General features: G+C 32.1%; 1 protein-coding gene across 2 annotated transcripts; it reads left to right on the top strand.

Moving 5' to 3' along the window:
• The first annotated feature begins 12,565 nt into the window (after positions 1-12,565).
• Positions 12,566-20,710, top strand: LOC129798238 (uncharacterized). Of its 2 annotated transcripts, XM_055841275.1 has the most exons (5): positions 16,210-16,286; positions 16,420-16,587; positions 16,814-17,605; positions 17,667-17,993; positions 20,403-20,710. In XM_055841275.1, exons 3-5 carry the CDS (start codon positions 17,534-17,536, stop codon positions 20,544-20,546), a joined length of 543 nt encoding a protein of 180 aa, XP_055697250.1. In that variant the 5' UTR covers positions 16,210-16,286; positions 16,420-16,587; positions 16,814-17,533; the 3' UTR covers positions 20,547-20,710. The 2 variants fall into 2 exon arrangements, with proteins under 2 accessions (XP_055697251.1, XP_055697250.1); XM_055841276.1 differs by lacking the exons at positions 16,210-16,286; positions 16,420-16,587 and adding an exon at positions 12,566-12,731.
• Positions 20,711-20,721: the final 11 nt, after the last annotated feature.

Here is a 20,721-nt window from a genome sequence, read left to right as displayed (position 1 = left end):
TTTCATTGGAAAACATGGCCAATCGATGAAAAATTCGATGGTGAAAAGGTACACTGTTAATTTTTCTGTGAAATTAACAAATAAAAATTTGTGAATATAAATGGATTTTCGCTTTATTTGGAGCAAAATTAACTAAATAATGAAACCGTGGTATAGAAAATATATAAATAAAGCAATTTAGTACTGTATTTATCATGAAAACAATGACGTTTCCATTTGGAGTAGCGAAAAATTTCCATTTGGAGCAAGTTTTGAATTAGCTTAATTTACCCTATCTAAGTAAATTACAGTGAAGTAAAGTTTCAAAAGATATTTTTCTTTTTTAACTGCTCGAGCTTCAAGAGAGAGCAGTTTTAACAATCGTGTTTTTTTTTCAATTTCTCTTCATTCTGGGCTGCCAAACGGTAAGAGATATTGACTTCCAGTCTTCGGTGACCCCCCAACAAGTCTACATTCTCTATCGAACTAACTTACCCAAATTATCCCCACACCTTCTATCCTCTCCAAAAACATGTTTTTTTGACTTTGCAAAAAATTGGCCCTGACGATTTGATTCATTTTTGGATAAGTTCTGGAGGTAGTCTAGCTGAACATTTCATCCTTTGCCACCTATCACCGGAAAAATCGCCACCTTGAATTATTCAAGGCCAAAGGTCAACCAAACTGGAGGGCCTAGTCTTTAACGAATTTGGACAAATTTGGATTTTTTGGAAAGGTATTGAAATTCTGAACCCGACTGCATCGGTCATAATCGGTGATGGATCGGGAAAGTATAACGGTAATAGCTCTGATTAAAATAAAACAGTTTTTCGCACTTTTTCAGCCTTTTGACCCATATAAAATTTAAATGGTAAGATATATCAACTTCTGGTCTTCGATGACCCCTCCTCAAATGACATTATCTCTTACCCAACCTCTTTATTTTTCCCCTCCTCTTTTATACGTTCCCTATCCCCCAGAAATCGGTCAAAAATGAGGTTTTTCCAATTTTGCAAAAAAATGGCCCAAGTTTTTTAATGATTTTAGGACACTTTAGAGCTAGTCCAGACGAACATTTCGCCCAAACATACCTATGACCAGAAAATTCGCCATTTTGAATTATTGAAGGTCAAAGGTCAACCACTTTGGAAGGCTCATTTTTCAACCGATTTGAGTAAATTTGGATTTTTTGGAAAAGTATTGCTATTTAGAACCCGACTGCATCGGTCTTCATCGGCAATGAACTGGTTAAGTACCGATTTTGAATAATTTTACATCCCCAATAATTAAAATTCCCTAAAAATAATGTTTTTTCGGTTTTTCTCAAAATTGGCGCAAGTTTTTTTTTTATTGTTTTTGGAATATGTTTTAGAGCTATTCTAGGCCAACATTTCTCCGAAATGTACCTGTGACCGGAAAATTCGCCATTTTGAATTATTGAAGGTCAAAGGTCAACCAGTTTGGAAGGCTCATTTTCAACCGATTTGAGTAAATTTGGATTTTTTTGGAAAAGTATTGCAATTTAGAACCCGACTGCATCGGTCTTCATCGGTAATGAATCAGTTAAGTACACCGAGAAAAATGTGGATGGTAAAATTTACCATCCTCCGTACAGAATTCTAATGGTCGGATAGTAAAAAAGTCACCCAGCAAACGCGATATTAAATTGGACTGTCAAAAATTGTAGAATCTATTGGATGGATAGTAAATTCTAATAGCCGGATGGTAAATTCTAATATCCCGGATGTTAGATTTTACTAGCCGGATGGTAAATTTTACTGGCAGGATAGTAAATTTTACTAGCCGGATATTAGAATGAAAAATGTCGGAAAAATTTATTTTTCCTTATTTTCATTGATTTTTGGCCATTGTTTGAGGGCTTGGGTTGGGGCCCTTCTGGGATGACATTCTCTGTATTTCAAGTCATTTTGGTGCGTGAAAATTGACGACTGCGCCGAGATTTGAACACGCGACCTTTGTGATGACAGTCGAGCATCTTCCAGCTGCACCACGAACTCCTATAATGTATTCAAAGCATATCGGGAACCGTTGCATCGGCACCCACGATATTCCAAAATGACATTCTAACAGCAGGATGGCAAATTTTACTGGCTTGGATAGTAATTTCAATCCAAATTACTATCCTCCGTTAAAATTTACTGTCTTCCAGTTAAATTCTAATATCTAATATGCGGCCAGTAAAATTTACTTCCCGGAAATTACAATCTAAGAGAGGTCAAGGTAAAATCTAAAGGAGGATAGTAGATTTTACCATCCGGCTATTAGAATTTACTTTCCATAGGATAGTAAATTTTAAAATGTCAAGATGGTAGATTCTAAAGGAAAGTTTCTATGGAGGATGGTATTTTCTACTATCTTTTGACACAGTTGAATTCAAAGACACGATTTGTAGAAAACACCATCCAAATTTTTCTCGGTGTACCGATTTCTTTGATTTTCAAATGCTTTTGGGATTTATGTATCAATTTGATACCAAAAGATTATGCAAAAAGACTAATTCACGGTGAGCTCTATCTCGTGAGTTCGAGCATTACGCAAACCTGGGACGCTTTGCCATATCTTTTTGTGATGGTTAAACATTTTTCCTCGTAATAGCTCTATAATGCAGCATTCTTATCGATTTTCTTTCCTGGAAATCTCTCTACTATACTAATTTGTATTCATACGATTCATTCAATAAACAAGGGAAAAATTATGGAATGATTGTAATAAAAATAGAAAAAAAAATTGCACGAGATCTTTCTAATTTGAAATTTACTTCCATATGGTAAATTATGCAAAGATAAAGCAATCAGCTTTTGAAGGTATAAGCTTTAATATGAGAAAAGTTCCAAAGCGATCTAGTAGAAAACTGGTTGAAAGTTTACTTTATGCCTGAACACCACATCCTTGATTAGCCATCTTTTAAAACAAAATTGTGTAATTTTCTTTGAATTAATTAAAGATGTACTAATTACAAGACTCATGATCTTGAATTGATAGCATGACTTTTAATTTGTATGTAAGTAGCGAAAAAAAACTATAATTGCATTAGTGTTCGACAAGTCGTGTTTACTGTATTTTACCAAATAATTATTCCTCAAAATAAAAAAAAACATTAATTATGTTAAAAATAAATGTTCAATTAAGATTCTGTGCAATTTTTTTATTGATTTACAAATTGATACTTTAAAATTAAGCTGAAAGTCTTAATGAGTAAAATAAGTTCTCAATATGACTTTGAAGGCAATTAGCTGACCCATAAACTACTCGCCCATTTCGTACATTGCACAACAATTCAAAGCTTGAATCAGCAATTATTGTATTTAATATGTAGAAGTATTGGAGGTAGAATACTTGGTGATTTTAATGAAGAATAATCTTCGTTAAATCATGCTCAATTTACGCATTGAGAGAGAAGTTCACGAGAAAATTCTTATTGTACTGAATACAGAAACATTTATTATATTTTCTCTTTTAATTTTTCAATTTATTTACGAGGATAAATGCAGGAAAATCATTGAAAGATCTATGTGGTATAATAAATGCAAAAGTGCAAAAGCTATACATGATAAGCAATTATTGATCTTCTTGAGCAATATAGAATACATAAATTGTTTTAGAAATTTTGTAAATACGATGCAATCATGCCAATCATTCTTTAAAAGTGCTGCCGCATTACTCTTCAATAGAGAAGGTCGTATAAAATGCATAGAAAATTCAGCATGATTCAATTGATTTATTTAAAAAATATTTCACATCTAAGAACTCTTTTATTAACTGGGAGATAATTCGTGTCAGTAGCAAGGTAATTGAGTTAATAAAGTGTTTTAGAGTTAATTAAGCTATAATATACTGAAGCAATTACTACTATTTTACTGTGCAAAATTTACATAATAACAAAATGAATTACATGATTATTAATTTGTTTTATTGGGAGTTAAGTGAGAATCACTCAACAGAGTCAATAGAAAGATAATAGCTTTGAAAACGCAAATATATACTTGTCATATTATATACTTTGGTATGTAACTATTCAACAAAAAAAAATTATAAATTGCCCACTTTCTGGCGCTGCTAAAAATTCAAACTAAACTCTCAACTGAAAAAAAGTTGGATGAATTCTTTATCTGATTAATTATTTAGCCGTTTTATTTATTTATGAGTATAACTACAAAAATTGAATTACAAAACATTAGAGAGATAGTAATCATTATTTTAAAAATAACACGGTAAATTAAAGGTCAGAACAATATATGAAATTAATTCGTGGTACTACCCACTTGCTTTCTCGATACTAATCACTAATCTATCAATTTAAGTAAATGTGATATTAACTTGTTACAAATTAGAAATTGTATAAAGCACGCAGAACAATATTTTTTATCCACAAGTTGCTCTAAATTTATTACAATGAAAAAGAATGAAGGAAACTTAAATATCAAAGAGAAAAAGGGGAAAATGTTTTGGGTGTTGTTTGTTCGATCGATCAGCAAAATAATTTCGATCTGAAAACTGCTAAGAACAAGGGGGAGATATTAGGGTCGGAAGTGGTGTACACCTGAAAATGAAGTGCTTGGAAATCTTTGGAAGTGGGATTGTCCGAAAATAAAGTCTTCTTTGTTTAATTCCGAATTTTACAGATGATACGCTACTTTTAGCTCAGATTTTAAATTCTAGTGGCAAAAATACGTAAGGAACGAAAACGTGTCTTTGTAGTATTTAATGTTAATCGAATTTTGGAAAGGCCTAATTGATAGACTTCCACAAAAAAATCATTTTGGGTTTTTTATTTAGATCATGTTTAAATGACTGAAAAGTGACTTGAAAAATTTCGATATAGAGATTTATTATCGAAAAGATCAATTTTATTTTAAATGGTTTCTAACATTAACGGCAATATTGTGGGTATTCGAGTGGAAGACAATTGAAAAGATTGAAGAGATTATTAAGATTTATGGAAAACTTTTAAAATCCTATTTCGCTATTTAGAAACGCTTGGATTTATTTAAAAGTTTGATACATGGGTGCCACTTCTTTTCACTGAAAGAATAAGGGGAACTGTAGGAACTGTATAACGGGTTACTACGGTACTTTTTAGTGGTAACTGTAATCAAAAACTTCTCCGAAATTTGTCGGATTCTGTGCTGTGGTTGAACGGGTATGAAGTCTTTGGGGTTAACGGGAGTGAAATAAGAGCGTGGTGGTACATAGTGTTCCGAGAATAACCCTAAAAACATTTCACTTATCTGACCGCTATGCTGTCGGATGATCTATTTTTCAAAGTAAATTAAATAACTTTTTTAAATGTGACAAGAAACTCTTAGTCGATAAAAATAATCAACTTTTAGAAAACAATTTTTTAAATACGATCTTAAATATTTCTTTTTTTGAAATACATAAATAATATTTATGGATTACAGGCAACTCATTTGGAAAACGAAAAATTTTTCCACAAGATTTCTCGAATATAACTTTGTCAAGAAATTTTTGGCCAATACTGTACTTCTGAAGTACTAAATTAGTTGTTGCACTCCTACTTTTGGTCTCTTCCAGACTTTCCAAAACAATTTCAATAAATTAGAAACGACAATACATTATTTTTTTTAGACCTCTTTTCCAGAAGTAACTTCACTGGTCTGTTATGGTCTCTACACACCAGAGAAATTTATCTCCATATTGAAGTAAATTGCCTACGCTTGTGTAGGAAAAACTCTAAAATATGGACATATTTTTCTCTAGTGTGTAGAGGCCATTAAAAAATGCATAGAAAGAAATTCTGTTGGTCATAAAATACAGATAATATTAAAATATCGTTAGTATGCAAGAATAACTGCTGCTAGAAATTCAAAATATTAAAAAGAATATTTAAAGAAAATAGGGGAAACTGGGGCACCACCAAACACGGGGTACCACCAAACAGTAATTTTTATTTTTAAACTACTTGGACTATCTCGACCGTTCCTTCAGTGGACAAGCATCCCTATAGTGCCTATAAATACCTATCGGTCTTATCCTCTAATATTCAATACCCTATTAAAAACTCGCAGTGTTTGGTGGTACCCGGTGTTTGGTGGTGCCCCAGTTTCCCCTACATGTAAAAATAAATTACTTAAGAATTTTTTAAGGTTTCTCAATTATATTTTTCATAATATTAAACAAATTATTGATTTATAAGTATGAAGTGCATGGGAGTGCAAGAAGTGCTGGAAGTATTGCAGCATTTTTGGGAGTTTTCCGAAATGCTAGAGGTGTAAAGGGCTCCTCCATATGAATTGTGGAAGTGTCTGGAAGTGTTGTATACATTTTCACCCAAGTATCTCCCCCTTGGCTAAGAAAAATTAATTTTAATTATTTTAGAATAAATATCATTCGAGAAGCTATAGTGCTTACGCTTTCTAGTTTTTCTTTTTTCTGATTTAAATGTACATTTACTTCGAAAATTATTGCCGAAATAGCATAATATTGATACAATTGAAATTTGTAATAAAATTATTTGTAACTTCAAATTAACAATAAACCTGCCGATCGTTTTTGGTCTTTTTTCGTTCAAATGACAAACCGCGGTAGGGTAGAATACTCAACAAAATTTGTTTTGGAAAAGAGCAAAAAATTAAAATTTAAACGTTGAAAAATATATTAGGGGAGACCGGGGTAGAATTAGCCACCAAATGAAATTTTTCATTGTGTATAATTTGTACAAAAATGTTTGTATGAGGTTGATAAATATTTCAATGAATAGGAAGGCAAGTATATATTTGGAATAAAGAGTGGTTTCCTCAATATTCTTTCTCAAGCAAACTATAAGATACATTACGTGGCTGATTCTGCCCCGGTCTCTCCTATATGGATATTTTAAAAAAATCATAAAGTTTGATAGTGATATTTTACCGTTTAAATATGTGTTATTTTAAACCGGTCAATTTGACCAGAACTTGGTAGCTTCATAGTGTTAAAACAAGCTTAAATCCAAGAAAATAATGAAATATCATTCTAAACAGAAGAAAAACATAAAGTTCTAAACGACCTTAACATCTCAGAAATCGTTTAAAGTCGGTATTGATCAATTTTACGTTTTTCACTACATAACCAGAATAGAATATTTTTACGATTTACAAGCATTTCCTAAGTCCAAATTAGCAACTCATGAACATTTACGAACATTAAGGAACAATTTTACGAAACATTTTTCTGTGTAGAAGTAATTTACCGCTGACCTTAAAAAATGTTTCTATGAATGTTTCAAGGGCATGTTATCTAATAGAATTTCCTAGAATTACATGAATCGATTTTTTTACGTTTATGTACTACTGAATAAATTAATAAAAACGACGAAATAGTCATCTTTGGTTTCAATAAATAAATAAGTGAATACAATAAAATTAATTTATTTTTTTTATTTCATCACGACTCCTATAAAGTATTTATTTAAAGAGTTATACCTACTTTTTGTTAGTTCGAATTTGCATAAAGATGAAGTGTATTAAAATCGAAACAGGTGGGTCAATTTACAAAGTAAGCACAAATCCTCATTAACCTGCACAAGAATAAATTGTTGAGGCACTTGTTCAAACTTATAGAGCCACGGGTTTAATTTTATCAAGAAAATTGAGTGTTAACCTTCCAATTATTTTATTCTTAAATATTTACGTAATTTTAGGTGAACCTAAGATAGATATAAAAGAGACAAAGTTGTTGAGAATGAATCAGTAATTTGAGTTTCTTCTACGAAAATGAAGTTCCTGGTGTGCTTTCTTGTATTTTACGTCGCTTCTTGTTACGGTATGATAAATATTATATTAGCTTTGTTCAAGTCTTTAAAAGAAATCTATGCGAAATGCTTTAAGACCTTATCATTCCTTGTGATTCTCTTTTTATAACCAAATTGATTTTTTCTTTAGGCCAAGAAGTTGATGCTACTATTGATGACACTGTGAAACCTTTGTGTCCATCTTGCATCGAACCCTTGATATACACACCGATATGCTGCATTTACCCTGATGGATCTACTATGACCTTTAGCAGCTACTGTTCTCTTCAGTATTACAATTGCATACACTTCACCCGTAATATATTTTTCAAAAGTTTGTATAAAATCGCAAAGTTCGATGTTATTAATTATGTTGTTTTTGTACCTCTTTACAGAATGCATTGCTGTCGCTCTGAGATCTTGTGACTGCCTAGGAATTTACCCATATCCCCCAATCATTATTGATCCTTATCCTTTGCCCACCTCTCCAATTGAAGAACCAGCTCAGTCCTAAATTCTGGATCATGGCCTATCAACTATACTAAAATCGTGATTGTTAAAGCTTTACAGCATGTGCTGTGCACGATGAAGTTGTCCATTGAAAAAGGACTCTAAAATATTATCCACATAAAAAAACAAATATATTTTTGGAAAGATATTTTTATTTTAGTTTTTCTATGCTTTTTAATATAGCTGAGATTCTTTACAATCTCAGGTTTGTGGTCTAAGGTGAAATGAGACCTTGTCAGATCGGGCTCAAAATGTACATGTACACGTTTTGACCTTCATAGATCATGAATATTATATGCGCTAAAAATCGATTTTCATGAGCATCTATCAGTCCATTCGTCCGTCCGTCCTGCTGATTCTACGTAGTACAAGCGCTTTTGGCGAGAGAACGGAAAGAGATATCAACAATCGGTTTTCGGGAACGCTTAAATAATATTGACTAGATGACATCAGATAGTTATATCTGGTTATATAGTGGTGATCATGAGAAGTTATGAAATTAGGCTGAAGTTATATTGCCATACAGCTGATTAGATTAGCTTGGCAATCTTTCTCTCTCTTCTTGACTGGCCTATCCCCAATGAAATGTAAAACATATCGTCGGTTCCGAAGAAGACTATTGTAAGTCTACTTACAGTAGTATAAAAAGATGGTATCATTGGGTGCAGAAACCTTAGATCTACATCCCCACAAAATTTTATATTGATCAAGATATTCCTGGAAAAGTTACAAGAAAAAAACTGAAAATCAGCCTGCCCGATTATCGAGTTTTTAGTCCACAATTTTACAGTAAATAACTTAAAAGTAGCGTTAACCAGAAGATATTCAATGCGTAAGTGTGATACAATAGTTTCGAAAGCTAAAAATATTATATATTAATTCCAGTGAAATTAATAAAAATAAATTTCAGCTGTCAAACTTTAAACCTCTCTCCTGAAAAGTCGCATTTTAGACTTATTCGTAACCGACGATATTGTAAAACCGAAACATACAACCAGAGAAATGACATTTCCACCGTTTAGTCCTGGAGGTTGGAATCAACGCTAAGACGGCGGTGGACGAATTGAGGGTGGGAAAGGTCAAGAATGAGATGAAATGAATTCAAATATAAGATTAATCCTTCCAGCCCCTTTCGCCGTTTTGAAACACTCTCAAATTTTGTTTTCTGAAAATTCAGCCTATATGCCATGGATCGGGCTAAAATTTTACTGTATATTATTGCTGGGCCTAAGAGCTTTCGATTAAAAAAGACTTATGCTCTCCGACTCCCTGACCAGAGCTAGAAGAAGTCAAAATTTTAATTTTTAAATGACCATATCTCAGATTCTCATTGTTAGAGTGAGAATTTGAAAAATTTTGGTGATTTGGAAAGCTCACGTTAAACTTCCATTTTCAATTTTAACGAAATTTTAGTATGTTGTAGCCCAGCGAGCACACTTAGCTAAAAAAAGTAGCGTTTTCAGCATATATATGCTGAATCGACTAGCAAAAATTTGCTGACTAATCAGCAGTTGTCGAACAAAAAGTGCTAACCAAATATATGGAAATGGCACTGAATCGCCAATTTTGTTTCAAGGTTAGCAGAATTCAGCTGAAAATACATATGTTTTCAGCTGAATTGCAATCGGTTAGCATTTGGTGCTCGCTGGGAGGTGAGGTTAAGAGTTTTCCAACGGTGGGTCGCACTTTGCTCTCGCTCTACTCTGAGCTGAGGTATAAAGAAAATAACCTGGTAAAAAGTTCAAGTGAGAAGTAAAAAGCTCAAGTGAGAAGTCTCACTGCAAACTCACTGAGACGACATTATTCTCGCTTTTTCTCCTGAATCCACCCCCTGACTGGACTATATCTTCGGTGCTTATGAAGCGATTTTCATGAACTTTTATTATTTTGTATCTAAAATCGAGATCTCTCTGACGAAAGGTGACATCCGTCGCTACTCCATCCTACTGTACCCCGACGCGACCACTTTCTACACCGAAATTGATTAGACTCTAGCTCTATTGTTTATTGACCGATTTCAATGAACTTTTTTTTCTTTTGTTGACCTTCCTTACTCAAAACATTTAGAATAGAAGATTACCAATGATAATCCCAGATAAGCTTATGGTAGCTTTGATTCTTTACAGTTGACCTCGAAATGCGTTCAACTCGGAAAGCATGAAAATTCTATGGTGAGTTGAATTTTGGGATTAAAGCCAATTTTATTCATTTCGGTCGCCAAGAATAGTTTGCTTGACGTGATTCTTTACCCAGAAAATTCAACTCACTATCGAATTTTCAAGCATTCTGAGTTGCAACATCTCGCTCAGAAAGATTAGATGGCTTCTCGAAAAACTCATACAGTTTCTTTTACATCGTCTTGTCCTAAGTCCCAGGCTTTTGGCCACTTCTTGGCTTCCGAGCCACAGTCTTGTGTTTCTAGAACAGAATTATAATCTTCCGGTCTGAAGATCGACAGTTACTGGTGCATTTGGCGATCACAGTATATCTCACATTTGGATTCTTGAGATGAGTGTCAACTATTAATCTTCGCATGATCTCCATCTTTTTCCAAAAAAAAATACTAATTCAAAATCAATATTTTTAATACGAATTTCACCAAAGCAACGCTGATAAAATTTTCTTGAAACTACAATGAAAAAAAAAAAGAAAATCGAAAGGCTACCGTGACTAACTACGGTGCCAAACGATGGAGCAATGTTTTTGTCTACCTCTACATGCTTTATTACAATTTTGAAAAATGAGTTATCAAAAATTAACATATTTTGCCAAAAAGAAAATTAAGTTTTAAAAATCACTGATTAAGTAGTTGTTAGGCTTTATTCCTGAATTTAGGTCTGAGCTGGTTTTTCAACTGGAGTAATGGCTAAAGGATAAGGATCGATAATGATTCGGATTGGGGGAATTTGGTAAATTCCTAGGCTTGCACACAAGATCCTGGAAAAATATCAAAGGAATCTGTAAAGAAACACAAAAATAACATAAGAGATAACAACCAACTTTGCGGTCTTAAATAAATTTTGAAGAATAAATTACGGGTGTTATGTTGACAAACAGTGTATAAGAAAAGAATGCAGTAGCTATTAAAGGTCATAGTAGAGCGATTAGGGTAAGTGCAGCATATCGGGCTGTAGATTAAGGGTGGAATCGGTGGAATGCACTGTATTTGTAGACAAATTACGTCAACTGTATAAGCCAGCAATAGCATCAACTTCTTGTCCTAAAAAAGATATAAATTTTATTGAATATATTAAGAATCACAGACAACTGACAAGTTCCCAATGCGTTTCACGCATAGATTTTTTTTAAGACCCGTACAAAGCTAATATAATATTTATCATACCGTAACAAGAAGTGATGAAAAATATAAGAAAGCACACAAGAAACTTCATTTTTGTAAAAGAAACTCAAACTATTGATTCGTCCTCAAGAATTTTGTCTCTTTTATATCGATTTTAAGTTTATTAAAATAAAAATTAGTGAAAGGTTAAATATTCTATTTTCTTGAAGTTTGAGTAAGAGCCTCAACAATTTATTCTTATGCAAGTTGATTTGAACAGATATATTTGTGCTTACCTTGCAAATTGAACCATATGTTTCGATTTTAATACACTTCATCTATATTTATGCAAATTCAATCTATTAAAAAAAGTAATCCAAAAAAAAACTCAAATTTAAAGAAGAAACGAGTGGATAGTCAAAAAATATTTGTTTTTTATTGATCATCGGTGACCAATAATCTCAAAGGGTTAAGTAGAAATAAAATATTGATATAAGTACAAATTCTGTGAATACAATAAAATGAATTTAAATATTTTTATTTCAAAAGGTATCCTAGAAAGTATTTATTTATAAAGAGTCATATATTGGTTTTAATTTTGCATATAAAGCGTATTAAAATCGAAACATGTGGTTCAATTTAGTAAGGTAAGCACAAATCGATCTATCCTAATCAACCAGTACAAGAATAAATTGTTGAGACACTTGTTCACACTTGTAGAGCCACGGGTTTTAAGAAAATTGAGTATTTAACCTTCTAATTATTTTTTTCTCAAATAAATATTTACAAAGTTTTAGGTAAACTTAAAATTGATATAAAAGAGACAAGGTTTTTGAAAGGAAATCAGTAATTTGAGTTTCTTCTACGAAAATGAAGTTCCTGGTGTGCTTTCTTGTATTTTTCGCTGCTTCTTGTTATGGTATGATAAAATTTTTTTATTTGCTTTATATGAGGCTTCAAAAAATATCTGTGAAGCGCCTTAGAAACTTATCGATACATGTGATATTTTTTATTATTATCTAAATTATTTTTTTTCTTTAGGACAAGACGTTGTAGCTCCTGTTGATGACATTGTGGCACCTTTGTGTGCTGACCTGTATTGCATTAAAACTTTAATATACAGCCCGATATGCTGCATTTACCCTGATGGATCGAGTATTACCTTTGGCAGCTACTGTTCTCTTCAGTATTATAACTGCATACACAACACCAGTAATTTATTTTTCAAAAGATTTTTTTTAAGATCGCGAAGTTCGCTGTTATTTAATGTGTTGTTTTTTTTTGTGTTTCTTTACAGAATGCATTGCTGTCGCTCCGAGATCATGTGAATGCCTAGGGATTTACCAATATCCCCCAATCATTATTGATCCTTATCCTTTGCCCACCACTCCAATTGAAGAACCAGCTCAGCCCTAAATTCAGGATGATAGCCTAACAATCATACTTAAACCGTGATTTTTAAATCGTGATGTTTTTTTTGTTAAAAATATGTTATTTTTTGTAAACCTATTTTTCAAAATTGTAACGCTTCTTGTAATAAAGGATGTAAACAAAAAGATTTCTTCAATGCATGACATGAAGTTATTCACAGTGGGATTTCGATTTACATATTGATTATTGACTGAATAACTGGCAAAAGATGAACAGCATTCGAAGATTAATAGTTGACACTCATCTCAAGAACTCCAAGTACGAGTTATGTTGAAATTGCGAAATTTAATGGGGATGTGTTACAACATCGTCCAAAAGATTAGAATTTGTTTCAAGGAACTCATGACTATTGCTTGGAAGTTTGGAAACCTGGAGGTGGCCGAAAGCCTGGTAATTAGGACATGAGAATGGAAAAGAAGGGTAAAGCTTTTCAAGAAGCAACCGCATCTTTCCCAGCGAGATGGTGGCATAAAGATGGGATTACATTAGAGCTTGGTCCATAAAATCAAGAGGAGGAATGGTTTTATAGCCTACAAAGCTCGGGCTGCTCATCAGACGGATAAAAAGCATTAAAGTGCTAAAACAATGTAGCGGAAACTCAATGATAACCTTTTTAAAGGATTCCAAGGCCCTTGGAATCCTTTGGAATCCCTTGGAATTCTTTCCAATTTCCTTCATAAAATTAAACCCGTGGCTCCATAAGTTTGATCAAGTGCCTCACCGATTTATTCTTGTGTAGGTTAGAGAGGATAGATCTATTTGTGCTTACCTTGTAAATTGAACCGATTGAATCACATATTTCGCTTTTAACTCTTTCCGGACCGCAGCATATGCTGCAAGCCAATTTCACAATTTTTTAATCAAAAATTTCTAAGCTCAGGAACTAATTGAGGTCTTACAAAAAAAAATCTTACATTTGAACATCCTTATAGTTTGTAATCATCCACAAGAATAGGATTTTTATCAGTTCTGAATAATTAAAAAACATTATTTTCCACAGAACATTCATATCGCTCCTTGGAAGTTACAAGGGGCCAACTAATTTTCGGCCATTTTTCAGGAGATAGCATGCAAGATTCAACTTTGTGTAAATAAGTATCTCAATTAAATGACTGAACAAAAACAATTTATTTCTTTTCTATTTGTATGAGCATTTATGTAAACATCGAAACTTTTATAATTTTACCTTTCAAAATAGGCTTTTTAATGAGTTAGCTCCTTGTCGTTTTATATTATGTGCAAATTTTGCTGAAATTAGAATGACAAGAGATCAACTTGCTTGAGTTAGTCCCCAGTTTCACAAAAATTTGAACGATGAATATATTTTGTGCCCCTTTACTTCAAACAAAATTATGCAAGTAATCAAAAAGATTAAAATTAAAAAAAATTCAAATAACGAAATTTAATGACTTATATCATCTGAAAATTTATTAAATTGTCTTTCTAAGTGCATTAGAATCTCAAAATCGCAAAAAGTGAGTTGACCCCTTGTAATTTCCAAGGAGCGATATGCTGCTTTGGGTACTCAGAGTCCCAAAAGAGACGAAAGAGTTAATACGCTTTATCTTAATGCAAATTAAAACTAACAAAAAGTATAACTCTTTAATTAAATAATTTATATGATTCGTTATGAAATACATATATTTAAATTCATTTCGTTGTATATTCATAGCATTTTGTTCTATATTTTATTTGGTTTAGACAGCTCTTTCGTGTATACTTTCCTCATTTAGGCAACAATGAAATATTAAAAAGAATTATAAAACTTGAAAAATAATATAAACCTTGGATTTTGTAGAATATTTTGTTATTAGTGTTCTCGGTTTCATTTTGGTTGTTATAATTCGTTATCTAAAATTTCGAGTTTCACTCAGCAATGCAATTTTTTTCTAAGTTTACCGGTTCTCAACCGATTTGGGAATCTTTTCCTGTACTCGGTTTAGAAAAAAAAATCAATGAGAAATTATTATGAATATTTATATACTAAAATATAATTCTCATGATTCTCTTTAGAAAAGACACAAGAAAAAGTGTTTAAAAATCTAATTCGAAGATTTCCCACTTTCAAGACAAGAGAAGCACGACCAATAGGTGAAAGTGCCCATACTTTGCACGGTCCCAAGCTTTACAATGACCAAATTTTTCCTATCTTTCTGAATAAATATGACTTCGCAATGTATTTTAAAAACAAGATACTTTGCCCTAGTTTTTAAAATATAGAAAAGATGATTTACATATATTGAAAAACATATAAAAAATTTATTCATTATAATGCTTGGGACCGTGTTAACTCTTTCGCGTCTTTAGGGTAATGTCATGACTCGGGGAAAAAAGTTTTTTTTGGGTATTTACATTAATTGAAATCTATCTGTTCGTGCACGACATCATAATAGAAGGATGTAAGATTCTTGGCTCATTTTCTCAAGACTCCAGTTAGATTTCAATTAATGTAAATAGCCAAAAAGAAACTTTTTTCCCCGGGTCATATATGACCCTAAAGACGCGAAAGAGTTAAGCATGGACACTTTCCCCTACTCTGGAACAAATAAATAGAAATAATACATACACTGGTAAAAATAAAAGGGTCAAATTGACCCTTTTCCAAAGGATGGATCATATTTGACTCTTTGAAAGGGTCACCAGGTACCCTTCGAAAGGGTCACGATTTTGACATCTATTTAATTCCGGAATAAACGAATAAAAAAACAATGAAAAAGTGATCTTTGGTGTTCGCTCAGATGAGAGAAATATGATATCAGTAATAAGTTTACAATAAAACATGATTATTCGTGATAAATGTGCATACTAAATTTCAAGAGATACAAAAGTGAACCTTTCAAAAGGTCAAATACGATCCATCCTTTTGAAAAGGGTCAATTTGACCCTTTTATTTTTACCAGTGATAGATAAGCACAAATGCTGTAACTGTCAGTACAATAAAATGAATTTATTTTTATTTCAACACAAATCTTAGAAATTATTTAATTAAAGAGTCATACTTTTTTATTAGTTTTAATTTTGCATATGAAGCGTATTAAAATTGAAACATGTGGTTTAATTTACAAAGTAAGCACAAATAGATTTATCCTTAATTAATCTGCACAAGAACAAGTTGTTGAGGCACTTGATCAAATTCATGGAGCCACGGGTTTTAAGAAAATTGAGTATTTAACCTTCTAATTATTTTTTTTCTTAAATATTTACATAGTTTTAGGTAAACTTAAAATTGATATAAAAGAGACAAGGTTTTTGAAAGGAAATCAGTAATTTGAGTTTCTTCTACGAAAATGAAGTTCCTGGTGTGCTTTCTTGTATTTTTCGCTGCTTCTTGTTATGGTATGATGAAATACTTGTATTTGCTTTATATTAGGCTTCAAAAAATGTCTACGAAGCGCCTTAGGAACTTATCGATACCTGTGACACTTCTTAATATTAATTAAATTACTATATTATTTTTTTTTGTCTTTAGGTCAAGACGTTGTAGCTCCTGTTGATGACATTGTGTCATCTTGTGCTGATCTATATTGTATCGAAGCCTTAATATACAGCCCAGTATGCTGCATTTACCCTGATGGATCTACTATGACCTTTGACGCATACTGTTTTCTTCAGTATTACAATTGCAAATACAGCACCAGTAATATATTTTTTTCTCAAGTTTATGCCCAACGCACAATAACTTTTGTTTGTAAACATGTTTTCAAAACTTCCCATGAGAATGAGCGAGATGACTAGATCTAGATCTCACTCACTCTCATTGAAATGACAAAAACATGTTTACTAAACAAAAGTTAATGTGCGTTGGGCATTAAGGTCGCAGTTTTGGTTATTATTTCTAATGTTATTTACACGTTTCTTTGCAGAATGTATTGCTATTGCTCAGGGATCCTGTGAATGCTTGGGGATTTACCAAACTCCACCAATCATTATCGATCCTTATCCTTTGCCAGTTGAAGAGGCAGCTGAGGCCTAAATTCAGGATGACAAACTAACAGCAACTACTTCATCAGTGATTTTTAAAGCTTAATTTTCTTTTTGGCAAAATAAGTTAATTTTTGTAAATCCATTTTTCAAAATTGTAACGTTTCCCGTATTTGTATTTTTTCTGAGTGTCTGACCTTCCTCAATAATCAAAAGACCTTCAAGTGAAAGGCCAACAAGGAAGTTTTTCTGGTGATCAATAAACTAAATTAAATTGACACCAAGTTATAATGATTCTATTTATTTGATCTTGTGACAATGGGTGCTCATTCAGTGATAATTCCCCATCTATTTTTGAGCGATTAGTAGACACCTACAAAAAGCATCAACAAGTTCATTTTGAATGAGGAAAAAGATCAATCGCGAGTAATTATGATAATTGTAGTGGAATAATTTGGAAGAGAGCTTTTATGTGTTTGAGACTTAATGACAATTGAACTTCTAAAAACACCAGTGACTGATAATATCGGAAACAAGAGAGTATTATAATTAATCGCCATGACAACTATCATTCATCCTTTCCCAGCACAATAAAATGCAAAGTTCTCATTGAATGGTCGTTCAGTTGCTTTATGGAAAGTCAATGAAAATCTTCAGTCAAGATGAGTTTTGTTGAGAGTTTTCTTGTGGTTGTTCTTCTGGCCGCTGGAGTGTTGGCTGATGAAGATAAAGAGGTATAGTTATTAACTTCTTCCCAGGAAGTATTTTGATAAATTAAAATGTTTTTCGTTCTAGCCTACAGGAATTAAGTATGATAAATTTGTTGTGTCACCTGGATCTGAAAAGTACGTCAAATACGAAGTGAATTCAGAACAGGTGAACGAAACAGCCTTCAAGATGTCCATGGTAATGGATCAGCTGGAAGATTTTGATAATCAATATGAAATTCAAATGGCTGTTTACTACAGTGAGAAAAATGATGGAAATTATGAAGAAATTTTTGCCACGCCAAAGGAAATGTTCTGTGACTATATGAATGGAGAAATCTACAAAGAACACATTTATCCACAGTACAAGGATATATCAAACTTTCCCCCTCCCGGAGAATGTCCAGTTAAGAAGGTGAGTTGACAATTTAGTACTTGTACTAAATTATAGTGAGGATAGATTTTAGTGCATTATGTTTATATTATATTGAAATACTGGAACCTAAAATAATATATAGTGGAAAAATTATAATATCAATGTTTTCAACAGTGATAGAGCTCAATTTTCTTGTTTAGTAGGGGAAGGTAGGGCACTTTGAATTGAGGTACCTTTGAAAAGGGCTTTTTTCTCCAATTTTTAAATAAAACTAGGCCATATAATGAAATAATTTAGCTCGTCAGACTAATCGTGAAGCTAAATTACATTACTTTAAGCATCAATTCCTTTAAAAACAGAGAGTATCAGCCAATAAGAGCAACAAGCCCAATTTGAAAAGTACCCGAAATGGAAAGGTGCTCTACTTCCTCCTACAACTGTAACTGAACTTTGAGAAAGATGTATTTATTAACACTCATAAATCCATTTGAATTCTGATTTAAGGGGACTAAATCTTCAATGAACTAAACTTAGAAAATTTAGTCAATTTAGTACATCTTATGGATGTGATAAACTATCGGTAGCAATAACAAAAGGTAGAAGCATTTGTTTTTGTACTAAATTCTTAAATCTTATAATTGACACACTGAAAACTATATTAAGAAAGATTTAGTACAACAGCTTAGCCTTCAACGTTCCTGAGGATGAGAAACCCCAGCTTTATTTTCCCCATAAGAATTTATTTCTGAATTGATATTCTAAGGATTTTAAAATCACAAACTAATAAATTAATTTACAAGGAAATTTAAAAAGGTCTTAAAATTTTAAGTAGATCTTATGTGCAATAAACGCATTTAAAACTTAATGCTTTTCTGTGTTATCGTAAAGGATTTAGTACATGATTGTAATATTCTTTATTATTTTGTACATTGTAAATTTAAAATATGAAGCGACATTATGATGCAATTGTCGTCCCTGATGTCCCTGATTAGCTACAGCCAAGATATTAAAATATTTAATAAAATAAATATTTATTTGGATGTGGTTAATATCCAAATTAATATTTTAAGAGTATTGTACTGAAATTAGTACAAAATTTTTATCAGCAATTTTAATGTGTTAAAAATGTATATTAATCAGTAATAAGACAAAATGGTTAGTGAATGTTAGTTAATGAAGGGTCATCATTACTCTGGTACGTCTTTTAGATGAGGAGAATTTCTAGAAATTAAAATTCACATCCATCAAAACGTTTTCCATAAGTCTATCCAACTCTTTCGCACACTTCTTCTTTTGAACGCAACATCATATTAAATTTAGTCCAATCCAGCTTCAATTGCGAAAGAATAGGACCGGCATAATCAAAGCTTTTGACAAAGAAGGGAATGTTAATTTCATTTTCATGAAATACTCCTGATCTAAAAGTATGCTAGAACCATAAGTTCTTAATTTTTTCTTTGCCAACAATATTTCAATTCTCATTAATTTTCATTTTTACTGACCATTTTCACCAAGAAACTGCTTATTCAGCTACAGCCTTAAAATTAGTACTTTATGTTTAGTTTATTACGACAAGAACTAAAAGTGTAAGATAGACTGAGTACTAAATATGTCATTAATTACAAAATAAACAAATGTAGAATATTTTAGAAAATACTCAATCAGGTATTAACCTTTTAAGGAGGAATGGGACACCGGTGTCCCGAAAATAAAAACGAATTTCGGACAAAATGACTATCTCTATTTAAAAATTTGTTTTCTTTTTTGGGACACCGGTGTCCCATTCGTTCCTAAAGGGTTAAGTACTAAATAATCGTTTTTTTTATACAAAGTTAGCGGGAGGTAGAGCTTTATTGGAAACGCTATTTTTTCGTTTATTTCTAAAAGAAGCTAATCTAGCCATAAAGCCTACCGTCCTTTAGAAATATGCGACAAAAATTGTGTTTTCAATGTAACTCTAGATCAATGTGTCTCTCCTCTCCCTAACAGGAACACTAAAAATAAAATCTAAAGTGTACTAATTTATGCGTCAACCTTAGAATATTGTATCTTTTCTATTTTTCCCAAAGCAAAAATGATATTCTACTAACGATTCGAGGTAGATGATCAGCCTTCACTGAGGAGAAAAAGAGGCTATGATTAACTTTTTTCGTCATGACTTTAACACTTTTCGTGTGTAAAAATTATTCAACATTTTTTAATGTTAATTTTACAACTTTTGAGGGTAAAATCAACATGAAAAAATGGTATCTTTAACCCATAATACACCTAAAAAGGGTAATATTTACACGGATTTCGGATCAATACTGTAGGGTTAAATTAACATTTCCAGGATGTTATTTTGAGTTTTTTGGATTTCTCTCAGTATTTGAACAAGAAATAATGTTAACTGCTAATGAATTATTTCTAGAAGAATTGCTCTTTTTTAATATTATTTTTCTTTTATAGGGTCAGTACAAATTGGAAGAACATGTTTTCAATGTTGGTGATCTGAAAGCACTTGGAAAACCTGGAGGCTGGCGAATTGATAACTCATTGTACAAAGGTGGAGCCTTAGCTACGGAGACCCAAATGTTCTTTACCGTTTATTAGACCATTGACTTAGTATCCGAGAATTTCCCTGCAAGAAAATGTCATGTTTGTTAACAACTTAAACATGCATTTCTACTTTTCAATCTCTCATGCAACCACATACAACTCTCACACTTATTGATGTTATCGGAATATAGCAATAAATAAATATAATTTTGATGCTACTTTATGGAAT

This window comes from Phlebotomus papatasi, chromosome 1, assembly GCF_024763615.1.
Source record: "Phlebotomus papatasi isolate M1 chromosome 1, Ppap_2.1, whole genome shotgun sequence".
Taxonomy (NCBI): Eukaryota; Metazoa; Arthropoda; class Insecta; order Diptera; family Psychodidae; genus Phlebotomus; species Phlebotomus papatasi.
The sequence above is the reverse complement of the archived record's forward strand: the minus strand, read 5'-3'. Positions and strand labels throughout refer to the sequence as shown.